This window comes from Dermacentor variabilis, chromosome 3 (assembly GCF_050947875.1).
Source record: "Dermacentor variabilis isolate Ectoservices chromosome 3, ASM5094787v1, whole genome shotgun sequence".
NCBI classification, from domain to species: Eukaryota; Metazoa; Arthropoda; class Arachnida; order Ixodida; family Ixodidae; genus Dermacentor; species Dermacentor variabilis.
In genome coordinates, this window is record NC_134570.1 from 231604507 (window position 1) to 231625312 (window position 20806).

The 20806-nt window shown below is 49.0% G+C and overlaps 1 protein-coding gene across 6 annotated transcripts in view; it reads left to right on the forward strand.

Annotated features, from left to right (window-relative positions):
• The window catches only part of LOC142576703 (calcium-activated chloride channel regulator 1-like), a 388135-nt gene that overhangs the window by 41936 nt on the left and 325393 nt on the right, over positions 1–20806 (forward strand). For all 6 annotated transcript variants that reach the window (XM_075686951.1, XM_075686954.1, XM_075686953.1 and 3 more), the window contains exon 2: positions 834–1095. In XM_075686951.1, the coding sequence (XP_075543066.1) occupies positions 834–1095 (262 nt within the window). The remainder of the gene's footprint in view (positions 1–833; positions 1096–20806) is intronic.

Genomic DNA, 20806 nt, shown 5'->3' on the forward strand with positions numbered 1-20806 from the left:
GAACCATTCGTTCCTAGGGCCTCCCAATAATGGGACCACCTTCCCGGCGCAGTCGTCGCAATCACGAACAACTCAAAGTGTCATTCGGCTTTACCAGACATCATCACCTCCGGATACAATTTACTAATCAGTTTTGCTGTAATAACGAACCACCTTTACCAGACATCATGACCTCCGGATACAATTTACTAATCAGTTTTGCTGTAATAACGAACCACCTTTTGCTGCTTTGTTTTTTTTTACTTTTTGTATATGTTTCTTGCCCATTTCTCTCTGTAATACCTTGGTCACGAGGGTACAATAAAATAAAATAAACGAAGAAAATAATTGGAGTTCCACGCAAGCATTCGTGAATGTGGTGCGGGTAACTTTTAACCATATTTAGCTTTCTATTGTCATGTGTAAAACGTTTTATTAGAAAGCTTTGCGCGGGAGATACTCTTCTTTAAAACGACGGACTTTGATACCTAAATTATTGCAGGAATTCCTTAAGCTCGTGGGTCTCTTTTTCTGGCCTTTAGTATTATTAGGATGTTTCAGGTACATCGGTCGAAAGCCTTGTGGGCACCATTGCTCTTTCGTACAAGCGAGTGCCGGGATGCGCTCCTTCTGGAAAAGTGGGAGCATGTCGAGCAACTTTCGGTTCTGCATGCGGGCAGTGCCGTCGCGTATATAGAACGTCTTCTTTCGGTACCCCAAGCTCGAATTATATTGCACAACTTATTTGGACGCACTATTTCTGTAACCTTGTAAAACTATTGCTCTGACGTACCTAAGGTTCTATATGCATAAGTTAGTCTTGTAGTCTCTTATATGTGCGCATCCGCTTGCAGTCTGTCCTGTCACGCTCCTCGGCTTTTTTACACCGTGCCACTCGAGGCCTGGTGTACTTCCGTGATGTCACCATCGCCCTGCCTCCCCATTGGCCACCAGCTGAGCACGGGGATGCACTGGCCTCTCTCCGTGCGAACGCACCGATCCGAATCGTGACCAGCGAGCAGGCGCGATGGCCACGCACCATGCAACCGCGTCCATGTGGCGAAGCGGGCGAATACACGCTGCTACCCGTCGCTGCCCTCAGAGACCCCCAAGCAGGCAAGTGTTCACCCAGCCTCATCGCTACAGTACATTAGTCGTGCTAACTTCCAGCAATGACGTCACAGTACACAGGCGCAAAGCGCATAATTGTTCGATAAAGGAGTAGAACGCGCTGTTTACATCTAGGTTTTCTTTAACCTTTGAGTGCATTCATGCAGGAAATGAATTTGGCAACATACGTCATTAAGTACGTTTTCTTAACTGAATACCTTGCCCTGCGGTGTACACGGGCGTCGAAACGATAAAGGCGAGGCACTCCTCGTGTGGTAATTGCATTCAGTGGCTCAGAGAACTTATTACCACTGACCCAATGCGTGTACATATTTTCGTGAGTGCGTAGTTCTAAAAGCGCCCCCTCGTTTCGTCCTCCTTTTCGGGACGAGCCACAACATTGGGTGACACTGCGATGTAGACGCCGGAGCACACCTTTAGCAGTTCACAGGATCTCAGGCTCAAGTGATAAATTGTGTAAGGATCTCCGTATCGCAAGATCTCCGGAGATGGGCATGCTAGATTCTATACATGGCTGACAGTTACCACCCACCAGACTGGAGAGGGAAGATCTATGACAAAGCCATAATTAAGGGAACCCGACAGAAAACGTCGAAAATCAAAGCAAAATGCGTCCTGCTCTGGATATCGAACCCTGCACCTTTTGGAACCATATAAGTATTTTTTCTAGCTTGATAGTAGTCTGACGTATGCGAAATATTTATTTCGTTCATCTTGCTGAACAGCCGCACATATTTGGTTCATGTACGAAGAAAAAGAGTACTAAAAGTGAACAGGCCATACAGGACGCCTATAAATCCAGACAAGGAAAAGCCGATCGGAACATGTTTCAGCCTATTTTACGCAACTGAGACACGCCATCAGCAGTGTCTTCCTTCTATATGTGGACTTATAGCGAGAACAAGAGTCTTTGTACCTCCTGAAGAAACGCTCCCCCGTCTCCGTGGGGAGATACACGAGACCGCGCAAGCCTACGAAGACGTCATGTCGACTTCACGTGGTGCCATCTTTCCGTGCATGGGTAGGAGGGGGCTGGATTTATACCTCGTTTGATGATCACTAGCTTTCTCTTGCAGCTATGATGTCATGGACCTGCACAACAGTTCATAGACAATCACTATTGGGCGATTGCTCTTGTTCACGAGTTACTATCAAGCGAAAATCCACGCACGTATGCACACACCTTCCATCTATTTGCAAACGGGGAAGTGGCAAGTATTACCGCTTCCAGCCGGGCCTGTTACGCGGTGGTGTGCGAGAATTCCGAACTTTCAAATAACGAATCGGCTATTCATATAAATTCGGTCTTCGAATATAATGGCTGCAATCCGTATATATGAACACTTTTCGAATAGCTTTCGGTAATTTCAAACGACATAGTAAGCGCGATGCAGCATAAAATTTGACAAGTGTGATAAAGTATATCCTGGCAACTACAGTAAACACAGACCGCGAACAGTTTTATTGCGATAGAAATTATATCGACACTCCAGGCGCACTTTTGCCGTGGGCGTCAACGTCGATGTTCCGTATAAACTTCAGGGGCGATAACACCGTCGCCTCGCGTCGCATGCTGTATGTGCGAGTGAAAGCACAAGAGGGAAGTTAATGGTCACGGCTCTATCTCGCGAGTTCGCAGCAGCAAAGCGAATAGCAAACGCGCCGTCTTCCGTAGCGCGAGAAGCCGTGGGCAAATGAGAGAGGGAGGGGGTTGTTATGCTCCCGCAGCAACTGCTGGTTTCTTGACCGTACTGAAGGGGAACTGACGATCGTGGCTCAATCTCGGGCGCCATGCACGAAAGAAAGCGGGAAGGCAGCACCGGAGGGAGGCTTAGACTCCACCAACAAGTGCGTACTTTGCACGGCCGCGCGCGGTCGCACGTGCCGTACCTTGACAGAGATCTACAGACGGCGCACACCTTCGCGCGAGCTGTGCTCTCGCCGCTCTTGCGGCGTTGAAGCGTTAAACCGCACTAAAGTCGCTTCGATTGCTGCTGCTGCAGCGATTGGTCAAACCTGCGTTTTCACAGCGTGTGTCTGCGCTCATCGTGTATGGTGCGTTCATGTTTGCGTGTGGGCGCTGACACCATGTTTGCTAATTCAGTTAGTAAGCGAATCTTTCCTGCTTTATAACGCCGATAAAACTACTATCCTTACTTCGTATAGCTGTGTACTAATTGGATATCGCAATTGATGCTTCGCATTCGGTGCAAAACTGCGGCTTTTTTTAGTAGAGCATGGTACGTCGTTAAGGAATCCATAATGTTTTTTTTTTCGAAACCACACTAATGATTGGGGAGAATGAGAGTAAGCTGTTTATATGCTTCTAGTGCTGCATTTGTAATTTTAAGAGACAACGGTATATAATTTGGATTCTAATGCAAATTTGCCAAACGTGGATTATACTTTGACGTGAGGATAATCCTTTATAAGCTGAAAAGGGCAGCTAACGATTCGAGAACTATTCTTAAAGTATGCGATAATAAAAATAATCCGATGCCCTTCAGGCAGTATTCGATTTGTATTCGACCTCATCTGATTCCTAAATGTTACTGTTCGTGCACCCATACTGTTAAAGGTCTTCGTTTGCTCTCGGTCAGCTTTGTCTGAAAACAGCATGTCCACCATATCTACGGCCGACGATTCGACGTAGCTGATCAACATGGCTTCTGCTGGTTGTGTTCCCTCATATATCCATCTGGTCGCTGGATCATTGGCACAAGACTACGATTTTCATGTCGTCTGCAGGGCCGGAAGTAAACATGCAGATGGCGAAGCCCTTTCCCGCTCCAAACTTCTTGTTGTCTGGTGGAGTTGTGTGGTGCGGTGAAGCGACATGGGATGGAGCCTGGTGCTGCTTCTGTCCTCAGCCATGACTATTGGTCCCTTACATAAACCGACATGTCATCGGAGGAGCATCAGGATCCCTGGATAGCATGTCCCTTAAGGTTCCTGTCTGACCCGTTGCCGCGAACCAGCATGCCTCGACGCATTGCTCGTCACTTGGGCATCCACGACGGGCTTCTGTACCGCCGAAATTACTTATTTCATGGTTGCTGGTGATTCCTGGTTGTCTACGCTCCGACCTCAGGGCTATAGTTTCATGCGGACTCTCAATGTAGCCATGCCGAAAAATTGAAGACCTACGCATGCCTGCGACTTCCAATCTACTGGCGCGGAATGCACTGCTTCATTCCGTAGTACGTCTGCTCGTGCTCCCTGTGCTGACGCCACAAGAGCCCATTTTATGTGAGCGCTGGTCCACTCTAACCCCTGCGCTGTCCAATCCGGCCTTTAGATTGCATCGTAATTGATTTCTTCGGCTCCCTTCCGAATACTACAAATGACAACCGCTGGCTCATTGTCACTGTGGGCTACCTCAGGCGCAACGTAAAAATTCAGCGCTTCCGTCTGCCACATTACGTGAATTCGCCTTGTTCATACCCTATAACGGTGGCACGGTGCGCTTTGTGAGCTATTGAGGTATCACGGACGTTCCTTCCTCTCCGGAACCGTAGAAACCTTTGTACGTGAATGCAAGATTGACCATCGGACTACCAGCGCGTATCATGCCAAAACCAACGGAATTACAGAGCGCTTTATCATCTTTATCTCTCTGTTCTAAGGGTGTATATTTGTTTGTAAGCAGCAGCCTAATCTTGTCGGCTTTTACCCTTACTCCCTCTAAGTGGACCTGTTTTTTCTTGACCAATTTTACTCTTTCTCTGTGCAAATTGAGGTGAATCCTAGCCCTCACTAACATATGATCACTGCACTTTACCTTACCTATCATTTCTACATCCTGCACTACGCTGGGATCGGAAGAAAGTATGAAATCAATTTCATTTCTTGTATCGCCATTAGGGCTTTTCTAGGTCTACTTTGTGTTGCTACATTTCCTGAAAAGGCTGTTCATTTTTCTTAGCTTATTCCTTTCTGCGAATTCTAGCAGCATCGCTGCTCTAGCGTTTCTAAAATCGACAACGTAGTTGCCAATTGCCTGTTCACCCGCCTACCCTTTTTCAACATTTATATTAAAGTCGCCCATTATTATCGTATACTGAGTTTGCACTTTTCTTATCGCTAATTGAACATCTCCATAAAACTCATCTACTTCTTCATCGTCGTAACTGGATGCTGGGGCGTCGGCTTGTGCTATATTTAATCTATACCTCTTACTGAGTTTGATTACGACTACTGCTACCCTCTCGTTAGTGCTGTAGAATTCGTCAATGCTGTCCGCAATGTCAGTAAGGATTAGGAATCCTGCCCCGTATTGATTCTTATCAGGGAGACCACTATAGCAGAGGATATGGCCGTTATTTAGTAATGTGTAAGCCTCACCAGTTCTAGTGGAGTTGAGTTGAGTCGAGTGGTTGTAGGCTACTGGTAGGATTAGCCTTGCGGTTGCTGCCGGCAATTGCTCCACCGTAGCAGCACATAAATCAGACATAGACCTCACAATTACAAATGGTCACTCCTAAGTTCACTATGTGGAGGCCATATCCGTGTCCTGTAGGTAATTTAAAAGAAAGCGAGAGACCTTCTTCCTACACAACTGGTTCCCGCGCGGGAAAACAATGTCCTGAAGAGAACTGTGAGGAACTCCTGTCTTCTTGAGGGGCCGCATAATACACTCCTTTCCGCGTTACACTGAGTACAGCACATAACGTAATGTTCTATTTCACCGCACACACCACACGCTGAACATAATGGAGACAACGCCAGGCCAGTCTTATACATCCATGCAGGGGCACGAGCAGCGCCGGTGCGAATGCGCAGCAGTAAAGTGGCTTGGTTTATTTTGAGACCCTTGATCACACATGGCTTCTGAGGTGAGCTCCACACCACTTCTCTGAAGAGTCTCTTGTCCTCTTGAGGCACTTTTCTCAATGAATTCCCAGACAGTGCTCTATGGGCGAGGCTGTCCGCCATGTCGTTGCCTATGACACCTATGTGTGAGGGCACCCATTGAAAACGTATGGAGAAGCGTTTTATATGGAGATTGTGCACCTAGCGTATGGAGCTTAGGCATAAGGCACCAGTACAACAGTAAGGAACCCGTGCTCTAACCTTTTAAGGGCAGATTTTGAATCTGTAAGAATGACAACAGGTTGAGGCGTACAAAACCGCAGTTTCTTTAGAGCTGCCTCAATGGCAACTCCTTCAGCCGTTGTGGAGGGCACGACTGCAGTGAAGCGAACAGACCAATCATACTTCAAATAGGGAATGTGAGGAGCAGCTGCACTAGATCCTCTGAACTTGTCCACAGAGCCATCAGTAAAAATTTAAAGATGACGTGCATATTCAGTTGCAAGATTTTCCAGTACCAGCGAACGCGTTGCCGCCAAAGGAGAACTCCGCTTAGCGCGAACGTTAGGAAATGCCAACGAAAAACCGAGGCTCGCGAACGACCAAGGAGGTTTCAACCTCTTAGTTCGACCTCTAGCGTCAAGATCTAGGTAACCAAGAGTATTTAGTGCCAAGCACGCTCGGAACTCAGATCTCCTTCGAAGGCGCTGTAGAAGGGCTCGCCCGGCTACCGTCTGTTTGAGGCGGCCCATTTGCATCAATAACCATTGTGAAGCGACTAGGCTAGGAGGTCTCGATAAGTACTCGTAAATTATTGCATTGTTAGCAGCAGTCTGCGGAACGCCAAGAGCCCTCCTTAGGCCCTTTCTGTGCAAAACCTCAAGTCGTTCCAGCTGTGATATCGAGGAGGAAATTAAATGGAGCTGGTACATTATTCGGCTCGTCAATAGTGCATCGTGCAACCTGATCATTGAAGAAGGGTGATTTCCCCATTGCTCACTTGCAACTCTACGATCACATTGAGACGCGAAGATAGCGATGTCACAACCGAGTCCATAGCTCGTCGCCACTGTAGACGGTAGTCAATAATGACGCCCAAAAAGCGCTTGTTATCAATTGACGAAGGCAAGATTGATCAAGGTTCAGCCGCGCATACCGTCTTCCTCTACCTAGAAGCATAATGAAGCCAGATTTTTCCACCGAGAGAGTCAACCCAACACCTTCAAGGTAATTTTGAACGGAAAATAATTCCTGTCGAGCTATCAGGGCTAAACGCAAGCGTTGATATCCGGTTAACCAAAGACAAATGTCGTCCGCATATATCGACATATGGACAAGCCTGCAATGTTTTTGCACTTCAGCGGGAAGACCAGCCATTAGAGCATTAAAGAGCGTTGGGGAAAGAACACTTCCCTGAGGTACAGCTCGCGATACCGCCCTTTCGGTGCTTGTGGTACTTCCTAACTGCACTTGAATTTTACGATCACTGATAAATGAGTGAATGAGTCGAAGAAGATAGCCCTGTACGCCCTTGGCCTGCAAACTATTTAGTATTGAGCTCTGAAAGACGCTATCACAAGCCTTTGTACGTCTAGGAAAATAACTAGATTTCAAATGCCGAAAGCTCTATGATGTTCAATATGGCTTATCAAGACCAAGACGCTATCTTGCACGCTTAAACCTGTTCGAAATCCAGTCATTCATGTTGGCAGAGCCCTTCTGTCATCGAGCCCTCAAGATAAACACTTACTTGCCAGCGTCTACAAGAGCTTAGGTACACAGGACTTCAGTGATACAGGACGATAAGAGGCCAAGTTTGTCATTTCTTTGCTGGGCTTCAGCACTGGGACAACAGAAGCCACCTTCCATGAAGGAGGAACGTCGCCAGTCTCCCACACTCGATTGAGATAGCTTAGGAGCATATTCCGGTGTTCCAGTGGTAGGTTCTGCATCATCTGGTAGGTAATTCCGTCAGGACCCGGTGCACATCGACGTCGCAGGCTGCTGAGTGCTGTCTGTAGCTCTCGAAGTGTGAACGGGGCATCCATCACAGACGTAAATGTTGCTGGCAGAGAGCAGGGATGAATTCTTGAACTTGCACTTACAAATGCATCTCCTCTGCCAAGCACACGACAGGTTTCTGCTTGCGCAGTGCAAGCGCTTCGAAAGGTTTACTAGGAGGAGAATCACCAGCGAGACTGCCAATGACTGGCCAAATTCTCGTCTTCGGTGAGAAAACAGTCAAGCTAGCGCAGAAGTACGCCCGCTGCGACCTACAGAGCTCGCTCGTATGGCATCGAATGGCAGAGTTAAGCCTATTGAAGGTCGTCTTCAAGGATCTGTAGTCCTTCTTCCGCATCAGTTGTCGCTCCGCCCTTCTGCGCGCTGCGTAAAGGTTCCTGAGTTCTAAATCCGGAGTCGGAAAATGATTAGTCAACTTGACCACTGTGGTAGCAGCCATCTTACCAGAAATGATTTTGTCTATCACATCACCAGAAACACATGCAAGTTGCTCCCTGTATTTGTACCAATTAACAACATGGCTAATTTTAGAGCCGCGCATATGGAAGTCGGCAGTAAACACTAAAAGTGGATAGTGATCCCTTTTCATGCGGTCAGGTGCACTTGACCACTTCACGCGGACGTCAGGTGAATGCAAGGTTAGGTCTATAGAGGTGGTTGTGGCTGGAGGCCGGAAGAAAGTGGGACTTCTGTTATCGACCACGCACACATCCAAACTGTCGATAACTCCTACAATTTTGCGTCCGTGTGAATCTGTGTTACTGTTACCCCAGACAGAATGATGGGCGTTGAAGTCACCGCAGATAATTTGGGGCGCTGGACAACGGTCACAAAGCTGCTGGAGAAACAAGTCCATTGCTACCTTCTTCCGCGGAGACACGTATACGGATGCAACAGTATACGCAATGCAACTTTTCAGTGATTTTTAGTTGGACGAAATTGAATAAGACTAGCCATATTATAAGGTGAAGGTCGCGGCGAACGCGGTAATCGTGGACTCAAAGGAAAGAACGAGCTGTAGAAAGTTCTTCAGGGTACCAGTCTGCATCGCTTGAACATATGAACGCAGGACTTCAAACGAAACTCGCAGAAGGTTGGACAGATCCTGATTTTTGTGCTCCTTATTTTGCTGTACGCACTAACTTCAACAAAAGATGCGGACTGGGACCCACTCTTGGCCACTGCAGCTGGTTTCTGCATCTCTTTTGAGGCGAGGGAATGTCCTCCATGTCGTCGAGTCTGGCTGTGATCTGGTCGCCGAGAAACTTGGACACTTTTTGCTGCAGCAGATCAAACAACCGACTCACCCGCAGAGGACTTTGCCGTCTTGCTAGGTTCAGGTCGCTCACTGACGTTGCTTGTTATTACGCTACGAACTTCCGACTCTAACGCAGGGAGCTCAACTTCCGAATCTAACGCCGGGAACTCGTCACTTTCAGGTATCGGCTTCTCAGTAGGTTGTGGTTTGGGACCACTAATGAAGGACACTCGACGGTGTAAGGCGCTTACACGGAAGGGGCAGCCACCGAAACTCGCTGGATGGTCACCGCGAGCAAAATCTACCTTGCAGGGTTTGCAATCGTGGGCGCCACCGCATCGTTTGCAACGTTGACCTTTGATGCAATCTTTGGCTACATGGCCAAAGCGTTGGCACATAAAGCATCGGGAAGTTTCAACGATTTCTTTGACTGCATGCTTGGTAAAACTGAGGTCAATTTTTTCGAGGCGCTCGGTGTTGGGAGCAAACGTTATCACAACTGAGTTAGTAGGTTTCGCTGCCCATTCTTTTTCTTCAGTCTCCACCCGGTGCAGCAGACGTTTCATGTGCCTAGCACCTTGCGGTTTCAAGTAGTCAAGAAGGTCGCTTTCCGAATACCACACTGGTGCTCCCCTAATAACCCATGTGTTAGTCATGTAGGAGTGGTGCAACCGGGCTGTAACTCTTATCAACCGGGCTGTAACTCTTATTATGTCAACAGTCTGAGAGCACCGAAGTAGAATGTCAATTGCTCTTCCGTTGAGATATATAGATAAAGAGCACCTTGCGTTGTGAAGTGGCTGCGAATCGGAGCAGATCCCAGCAGTACTTTAATGGCTTCGAAGAGCCTGATAGGGTCCCGCTCTCTCAAATCAACACTTTTCTCTGTTGACAAAACTACCACTGGGATTCCGACCGTTCTTTGCTTCCTATGACTCACCACCTTAAAGCCGTCGCTGTCCACTTCCGCCATATCAGCCAGTTCCTCGTCAAGGTCGACGATAGTTGAGTCGTCCCCACTGAGCGATGATGATGCACTGGACTGCTTATCGTCCTTGATGTCTGGCAGCTCCACGCCTTGCGAGGCCATGGCCGCCTCCGACACGCTGGCTTTCTTCGGATGGTACTGTCCCTTTAAAGGTGAAGGCGCCGGAGCAGCTGTACCATTTTCATAAGGACAGTAGTTAATAACTCAATACGAGTTACGAGTTAAGGCGGCTCAGTATAACTCTTATCAAGGCATCCCTTTATCTTCAACCCCTGGCACTTCGGCGTAAAATTTTACAGCTTTGCCTATTTCACACAAATTGTACTATACCTTCCCACAGCTAAGAAATTCTGTATTACACCCGCCGCTTCGCACCTCACGCCGTCTTTTCAACTCTTTAAGTTTGCAGCTCATAAATGGCTCGACAAACTCATTTAATAAATCTTTTTTACCTATCTCCATTACATTGTGGAATGATTTACCCGATTCCATAGTTACTGAAATAGAACCTAATAAATTCAGGCACTTATTAACAGCACATTTCAAAGGCTGAGTTATTTTGCCATGTTTTTGAATGTGTATGCGTGTTTTGTTTTGTTTCCAAGTTGTTCTTGAGCCGCTGTGTCTATCTTAGTGTTGATGCTTCTCATGATGTCTATCTTCTGATGATGTCTATCTTAGTGTTGATGCTTCTGATTATGTCAATGTTGAACATGAACCTTGCACTTTGTATTGCTTTTTTGTTGTTACCGACCATTGTATATGTAACGACTGCTCCCCCCCCCTTATGTAATGCCCTAAGCCAAGGCCCTTTGAGGGTAAATATATGATGATAATGAATAGCAAAACCTATGTAAAAATTACAGAGCTGAGGTGAGAACAGATCGAACTGCGTAGTCTTTCTCTTCTCCACCATTTCTAATCTAACCAAGGGCGGTAATATCCCAAACCATGTCTGATATCCCAAACCAGTTCTACTCTCACCAAGGCCGATAATATCCCAAACAATGTCGGATATTTCCTCAATGAGTCCTGCTAAGCTAGCCTCCCTTGAGAGGGTTCTGGTGTTAAATGTTGCAAGGGTCAGTTTCCGTTGACGGCCTGTCCGGACCCAGCGATTCTTAGCACCCTCTGCTCAGTCATAGGTCTGAGCGCCGCCTTGGTCAGGTGCTCCACAGCTGCTGGGGACGGAGGGCCATTAGTTAATTGTAGACGTCACAAGGGAGATTGCTGCCGAATACTGAAACAGGGAGGTCAATTGCTGTTCTGGTGAGGCAGTGTCTTTGTTCCAGCTTAGTAGGCCTTCCTAATTCGGTTGTACATGGATTAGTATAGCCCCACTCGCTCATAAGCGCGGGCTTCTTCTTTTGTACTCAGTGGCCGATGACGTAGAAAAGGACAATTTCGACTCGGTGATGTCGATCCAGCACGAAAGTTCCTCTACGCGGTCTCGGTAAAGACTCACAGGGACGATTAAACAGCACAATCCTTCCGTTGCACTGGCCGCCCACATTATAGCAAACAGAAGCATCTGCGTGAACAGTACCAACGAGTTCATGCTGAACATGACCAACGGTCAGCCGATGTGCCCGCTAAAGAAAGTCAAGCACCGGCTTGTTTTTGTGTACGCCGCGGACAATGAAGTAGAAGGGGACTGTGCCGGAATGGTGATGTTGATCCGGTATGAAAGTTCCTCTGCACACTCTCCGTCAAAAAGCACAGGGACGATTAGACCGCGGTACCCTTCCGTTGCACTGACCGTCCATCTCGTCGCAAACAGAAGCATCAAGGTCACGAGTAGCAAGCTATTCATAATGAACTTGACCAAGGGCCAGCCGAAGTACCCGTTAAATAAATTTAGGCGTGGGTTGTTCTCTTGCACGGAGTGGGCGATGAAGTAGAATGGGGCGCTGTCGACACGGTGATGTCGATCCGGTACGAAACTTCTTTTGCGCAATCTCCGTCAAGACGCACAGGGACAATTAGGCAGCAGAATCATTCCGCTGCAGTGGCCGTCCGTGATGTTGCAAACCGAAGCAACTGCTTCAAAAGTAGCAAGGGATTCATGATGAACATGGGCGATGGCCAGCCGTCGTGCCTACTCAAGAAATTCAAAGAGGGGCTTCTTTTGTGCGAAGCGAAAGATGATGTAGAAATGGACCATGCCGATATGGCGATGCAGATCCATTACGAAAGTTCCTGTGCGCAGTCTCCGTCAAGACTTACAGGGACGATTAAACAGCAGAATCCTTCCGTTGCACGGTCCGTCCATGTCGTCGCAAGCTGAAGCATCTGCTTCAAAAGTAGCAAGGGATTCATGATGAACTTGATCGACGACCAGCCGACGCGCCTGCTGAAGAAATTTAAGCATGTGCTTTTTCTTTTACATGGAGTGGACGATGAAGTAGAATAGGGTGGCGTGGGTACGGCGATGTCGATTCGGTATGAAACTTCCTCTGTGCAGTCTTTGTCAAGACGCACAGGGACGATTAGACAGCGGAATCCTTCCAATGCACTGGCCGTCCATGTCGCCGCAAAGAGAAGAATCAGCGTGAAAAGTAGCAAGGGACTCACGAAGAACTTGTACGACAGCCAACCGACGTGACCACTAAATAAATTCAAGCAGGGCTTCGTGCACGCAAATCGGACGATGAAATACTAGGGGGCAGTGCCGACATGGTGATGTCGATCAGTTACGAAAGTTCCGCTGCGCAGTCTATCAGACGCAAAGAAACCATTAGACACCGGGATCCTTCCCTTGCACTGGGCATCCATGTCGTCGCACCCCAAAGCGTCTGCTTGAAAAGTAGCAAGGGATTCATGATCAACTTGACCAACGGCTTCCCCACGTGCTAAATAAAATAATTCAAGCGCGGGCTTGTATTGTATGGAGCGGACGATGACGTAGAAGGGGGCCGTTTCGACACCGTGATGTTGATCCGGTACGAAAGCTCCTCTGTGCAGTCTCCGTGAAGAGGCACAGGGACAATTAGACAGCGGAATCCTTCCGTTGCACAGGCTGTTGATGTCGTTGCAAACAGAACCATCTGCTGGAAGAGAAGCAAGGAGTTCTTGATGAGCTTGACCAACGTCCAACCGACGAGCCCACTGAGCAAATTCAAGCGCGGGCTTTTGTTGTAAAGAGCGGACGATAACGTAGAAAGAGACAGTGTCGACGCGGTGATGTCGGTTCGGTGCGAAAGTTCTGCGCAGAAGACGACGAAGAAGTTCCGGCAAAACACGCTCTTTCACATGGGCTAAGCAGACTATCGACGTTTTAGCCGAAAACTCGACAACTGCACCAGCCTCGACTATCCGATGGGGTTCCACTCAACAAACGCTCCGTCTCAAGACCAAGTTCAAGTCCGTGAGTGAATTTTTCGTCATCCCACGCGACCATGAAAATTCGAAGCGGCGGAAGCCCCGTCAGGCCTCGATAGGCTTAGCGCGTGAGCGACTGCCTCACCACTTAATAACCGGATCGCTTCTGCCGAGCGTAGGAGATGGCTACATCAGAAGACATGGACCTCCAAATACCCTCCCCCCCTCCCGCATCCGGTTAACAACGCGGACGAAAATGCGGGCACAAGAATAATTTCCGAAGCGGGGACTAGCAAAAGCCAAGAGATCGCCGCCCACAACCAGGCGATGGACGGTTGGCAGTTAGTTCTATCGCGGCGAGAGCGAGAGGTTGTCAAGCAGAACAACAAGGAAACGGCTTCCAACAACAAGAATAAGATAAACGGACAGCCATCAGCAGGCGGCGCGAAAGGAGACGGGCAAGTCGGTCGTCGCAGCATGCGCCCGAGGAAGAGGAAGTCTCTGCCACCATTACCGAAGAACGACATCAAGGTAATACTGAAGCCCCACAAGGGACTAATGCTAAAGAAATATCTGAGAACAGAAATACCACAAGCGATTGTTTGGGCTACCGGGACGATAATCACAGGAAACGGACCGAACCAGCGAAAAATCACCGGAGAGGATTTCATACTGCGAATCCGAGAGGGAATGAATATCATCATCGTCTCCACAGCTTCACTGGAAGCGGTGGACGTCATTCGTCGAATCACGTGCATGGAGCGGCGAGGCAAGGAACACCCCTTCAGCGTGTACGTAGCGGATCCAGATGATAGCTACAAAGGGGTGGTGCACGGATTCCCAGTACACACCGAATCAGCAGATCTCCACCAACACCTGCAAGTCAGGTCCCAAGGAGTCACCATAGAAAGGGACCGAATGCTAGGAAGCTCAAATACGGCTCTCCTCACCTTCTCGGGAGGCACGCGCCCCAAATGCGTCTACTACATGGGAGTAGAGAGGCGGTGTATGGAGTACAGGCCAGCAATCCAAATGTGCCTGGAGTCCATGCAAGAGGGACACCGCTCGGACGATTGTCTGAACCCCAAGAAGATATGCTGTCGCTGCGGACTCGAAAATACCCCCCCCCCAAAAAAAAGGACGCGAATGTGAAGTGAAGTGCACCATGTGCACGGCGGCAGTGCACGAGACGCGTCAGAGCCTGAACAAACTGATTGCCACCAAGCGCATGAAGACGACTCTCCAGTCTCGATCGCGGGAGCGATCGGGTCAGAACACCAAAAAGGCACCTGGGCGCTGGTTCGAGTCGATGGAAGAAGAGGACTTCTACCGGCAGCGATCGAGATCCAGATCTCCACACGCAAGCAGAGCGAAGAGCAATACCCCCTCGAGGGACCCCTCCTGCTCCAGGGCTTCGCAGCAGTCGAATTCGCCACTGCCTAAAAAACAGCAGGTGAGCTGGGCGAGGGTTGTTTCTCCCACTGCTCCAAACAGAATACTGGTCAAAATAATAAACGTATTCAGAAATTGGAAAAGGAAAATGCTCGACTAAGAGAACAGCTCCCAGGAGAAGAACGCAAACGACAATCACTTGAGAAACAAATGTCAGAGTTAGAGGCGCGCTTCAATAGCACATAAAACATCTGGAAACGCCGCGTCAGTCTGAAGAAATAGCCAAAACAAAAGCGGCAGCAGATATAAACTCCGTCTCCGCGCAGTCTCCGGTAACCCAAACCTCAAATAACGCGCAGATAACGGCAGCGCAGATCCAGAAAATGATCGCGGAAAACTTGAAAATATTTATGCATGAAATGATGACATTAGTTACACAAAGGTTAACGGAATTTCAACAACTATGCACGAACCACTTCGAGAAACACAAGGTATTCGTGGCGGAACAGCTTAAGCAGTCTCGAAGGCTTTTCCCACCAAAAAACGCGCCATTGCGATAGGAGTGGGTTCGGCAAAAACTAAAGTAAGCCACTGCATAACAGAATCCGAAGGCTCGGACACGGAAACGTCACGGGCTTATAATAAGAGTGGGCAACATAGCTAATCACGCTAAGAAATCACAACGAATACAAAATTCAGAACAATTAGAGATATGGCATTGGATCTGCAGCTCCATCTCCAGGAAAGCGTCAGTGTTCCACCAGTTTATCAAAAACTCCGGAATCGCTCCGGACGTGATATGTCTGCAGTAGGTCGGGGCCAAGCCGGCCAAACTGCAGGGACACTACACTCTGAGCAATCCTCAAAATTCGAAGGTCGCCACGCTGGTGAGCAAGCCGATAAACGCTCTATTCTTAAGCTTCCGCAAATTGAGGGAGATACTAATTTCATAGTTATCAGTGTGATGCCAAAGAAACGAAGTAAGGCACACACACTAATCACAAATCTGTAAAGTCCTCCCAAAAGCAAAGGGGACGACCTACCCCACATTCTCTCAGCAACAAAAGATTTAGCGGGCCCCAAGGATAAGGCGGCGATAGTGGGTGACTTTAATTCACCCCACATACTATGGGGATACGCGAAAACGTCGCTGAAAGGGTTCCTCTCGAGCACACTGCAACGGCCTTGGGCTTACGGGCAATCAATCAGATCGGCAAACCGACGCACTCGGGTAAAAGCGTCAGCAAAGACACGGCGCCCGACCGTGACTTTACAATTAACGTTAGAGACGCACAATGGGTTTCCTTCGACGAGAAGCTGGGAAGCGATCATGACGTAATCCGTAGCGATCTCCACGCCCAACATACCGAGAACAATAGGAATGACTAAATTAACTGACTGGCTTCGTTATAGAGAACTCCACTGAGCGCTGGAGGAGCCGGATACAGCCCCGACGAACATGCGAGAATGGACTGAATTCCTTCGACGAGCACATGGGGACACCACTAAAGCCATTGAGCGTACAGCGGAGGTGCCCGTGATAGCCTCTCACCTGGTCAGCCTATGGGAAGAGAGGCGGAAACTGACCAAGAGGTGGAAAAGACAACGTCTAAACAAACACCTGAGACAACGCATTGCTCTCTTGGCAGAGCAAGCCCAAGGCCACGCCAACGAGCTCGCTAAAAACGAATGGGCGACGTTCTGTGGAACCCTATCAGGAACTCTGGGAACGACCGGTACGTGACGAATACTACGAAGCATGCTAGACCCGATGAGCACGCGTACTGAGAATAACCAGAAGCTCCAAATTATAGCAGACAACTTCGAGGGTACAGACCAAGATGTAGTCCATGCTCTTCAGAAAAAGTACATAGGACCCTCACCTGACACGGGATCGTCGTACGCGAAGAGACAATACGCGGGGGAGGCGAACCCTAAATTAGACGAAGAAATAACGTACGCGGAAGTTTATGAGGCGGCACAATCCGAAGTTAAAAACTCGCCATAGGGCCCAGACTCGATCACAAATGCAATGATTCGAAACATGGATTCGGTAGCCCTAGCGAAAATAAAGATTTTCAATAGCGAGTGCTGGGCCAAGGGAGACTTGCCCCAAGAGTGGAAATTGGCTAAAATAATCATGATCCCTGAACCAAAAAAGAATCCCCCGATTGATACACTACGGCAGTTGTCGCCCACGTCCTGCCTGGGTAAGCTCTATGAAAGGGTTATGAATAGCAGAATGCAGCGATAACTGGACGAGCGAAGCTGGTTCCCGGACTCCATGATAGGATTTCGCACTGGTTCATCTTGCCAGGACGCGTTTCTCCTACTTAGAGATGACATTCTAACTAATATACCGTACGGCGACGAGAGACTAGTCCTAGCCCTAGACCTCAACGGAGCCTTCGACGTCTCTCACGCCGCAATATTGTAGGAACTCGAACTCGCGGGTTGTGGTGAGCGCACATACAAATACTTAAGAGCATTTCTTTCCAACCGCGAGGCGAGCATCAGTATTGGCCAATTCACTTCGGATTTATTTAATATGCCTGACAAAGGAACACCCCAAGGAGCTATATTATCTCCTCTTCTCTGCAACATGGCGCTTTGTCGCCTCGAGCGCGATCAGGATCAGATACTCGACCTAGGTTACACGCTTTACGCGGACGAGATAACGCTGTGGACGAGGAATGAACGCTCCAAAGCCAGTATTAGCGGTGGAGAAATTTTCTACATGGAGTGGCCTGAAGTGGCACACTCGAAAAATCTGAGGTCATCCGGATACGCACGAAAGGCTACAAATCCAGACGATCGATAAACATCGTGGTTGAGGGCCAATCAGTCCGTGAGGTACCCACAATGCGAGTCCTGGGTGTGTGGCTTCAGAGCGACGGGAGAGCAGTACAGACACTCAAGACCCTCAAATCCACAGCCCACAACATAGCCCAAATGATACGTCGCGTGACGTATCGAAAAGTGGGAATGCGAGAAGACGATACCCTAAGGCTCGTACAGGCATTAGTGGTTAGTCGAATCACGTATGGCTTACCTTACCAAATCCTGAATAGGGAGAAGGAAAAGGAGGCTAACACAATAATCTGAACCGCTTTCAAAGCTGCTCTGGGCCTGCCTAAATGTACATCAACGGAGCACATGCACATCAACGGAGCAAAGGAGGTACGCCCTGGCAGTCGTGAACGCGATCAGCCGACAGCAAATTACCGCGTCGGCCACGGCGGGATCCCCCACCTTCGCTGAAATATTAGCAGTGGTGATCGCACTCGCTCACGCGGAGCGTTCGCAAAAGGACTCGGTTGTGGTCACAGACTCCCAGGAGACATGTAGCATGTTTCTCAAGGGGCACGCGACTGCGGCTAGCCTCGCGATAATCCCCAAATCCTTCAACCACCATCATCGCCTACTTTGGTGCCAGGGCCACGCGGGGGTACAGGGGAACGAAAAGGCTAAGGCGTTAGCTCGAGGGTTCACTAACCGAACAGCGGTGTCCTCTTCTAACCCCAAGCACCCGCACTGTCCTTCACAAAATTCCACCAATTTAAATGCCAAAGACATCCCTGCTCACCAGTGCGGAGTCCGCAGAAAATACCCGCCGCCTCACCGACAACATAACGTGGAAGAGGCCGCCGATTGGCGTAAAATACAAACCGGGGTATTCCCCCATTTATAATTGCTAAACGCCATGTATCCCACTCGTTATAGGGCCAACTTTCCTTGGTGCGGTGGCATACCTACCCTAATACATATAACCTGGGAGTGCACTAAGCACCCTCATAGGCCAAATACCACTAACACAATGGAGCAGGTGGAGGCACAGGTAGCCCGCTCCGACCTGGCAGGACAAAAGTCATTATTTGCCAGGTCAGGCAGGCGGCAGAAGCCAGTGGGGCCCTGGACTGAGAGGCTCCGACCACCCCTCCTTCAAATCTTTTCCATTACAATAAAGTTTTTATCGATCGCACAGAACGTCCCTGCCCCTAGTCGGGAGGCCCCCTAGACTCCAGCCCCCAAGAAGAGAGCCCTGCAAAATGTAGCCATGGGCCAGGTTCGCTCTGAAGTTAAAGACATGATCATCTCACTTCAAAAGACTATTAGCGCTTTCCAACATGCACTGGACATAATACAGCAGGCCTTTATTGATATTGTCTGACAAGCGACCAACCTGGAAACTCATATTCTCACGCCTCCTAGTCATGCCGCCCCCGTCTGCGACCCTTCCGGGACGCAGATGGCGACATCTACCATCTCCCATCATTGCTCAGACTAATCAAGATGCCCTCATTTGGCAGTGGAACTGCCGTGGCTTTCACCAGAAACAACCGGTACTCAATCAATACCTACGCCAACATACCCGCCGCCCAGTTGCTATTCTACTTCAAGAAACCAATAACGCTCCCCGGTTATCAAACCTTCCATACCACCCACCCTCTTCGCCGGGTCTCCACCCTAGTACGCATCGCATCCCTGTTATTGAACATGATCTCAATAGGCCTCACATCGAACGTTTATCTATTCCTCGAGTTAATTCCCAATCGTAAACGGAAAGAATGCATCTTCCTCCTGAACATTTACAATAGCCCCAAGGACAAAGCAAGGTGTCGCTTCCTCACCCTCTTTAAGAAGGCTCTTCAGGTAGCTGGAACGCACCTCCCACTTATCCGCGGCAATTTCAACATCGCCCATACAGGCTGGGGATTCGTTCGCATGGAAGCTGCAGCTCGCAAGCTCTGGCAAGATTACCACGACTTGGGCCTTACGCTCATCACGGACCCCTCCTTTGCTATACGCTTCGGTGCCTCCACTACCCGGGAATCTACCCCCGACCTCACCTTCATCAAACATATCAACAATGCACACTGGACCAATACCCAGCAAAAACTGAGCAGCGACCATTATATCCTTGCTCTCTCTTTACCCCAGCTCGCTGCCGCCCCTGCCCCCACTAAAGAATTCACCATTACCGACTGGGATGATTTTCGTTTGATACGCATAGGTTCTACGTCAGCAGAAGGCATTGCCGACATTAACACCTGGATGCAAGCGCTACGCACTGATGTTCAAACGGCCACTCGGGTGGTAACTACGGATGCCTCAGTTGAACGCATGGATAGTCGCCTCACCCATCTTCTGGAGGCTAAGGCCTCCATCCTAGCTCGATGGGAGGGGCAGCGCCTAAATCGCCGCCTCAGAAGTAAGATCTCGAAACTCAACACAGCCATCGAGGAGCATTGTCAAACCCTCAGCCGGCAACAATGGACTGAGCTGTGTAACACGGTGCATGGACAACTTCGTCGCCCCTATTCGTGGAAACTCCTCAAACATCTGCTTGATAATACCACCACCCGCACCACCCAACAGGATCGGCTACAGAAGCTCCTTTATATAGAGACCCTAAAGCAAGGTCCACAACAGGTGCTTGACTACCTCTGCATCAGATATATCTCCAGGGGACAAGTCAGTCCACGCAGCAATTACATCGGTAATCCCAACCCTACACTAGACGCAGAATTCAGCGTATCTGAAATACATGCTGCTCTTGCAAGCTTAACGGTCGTTCTGCTCCAGGGCCAGATGGGGTGACTAACAAAACCCTTCGCAATCTCGATGACGAGTCCGTGTCCCATCTGACTGACTACATCAACGATAGCTGGCGCAGTGGCGCCCTCCCAGCTGCCTGGAACACTGCCAACGTCATTCTAATCCCAAAGCCTGTCAAACCATCTAGCCTCAATAACCTAAGACCCGTCTCCCTCACTTCATGCGTAGGCAAGGCGATGGAACAGGCCTTATTAGCAAGCATCAACAGTTACCTCGAAGACAACTCTCCCTATCCCCACACCATCACTGGATTTCGCCCTCATCTTTCTACTCAAGACGCTATG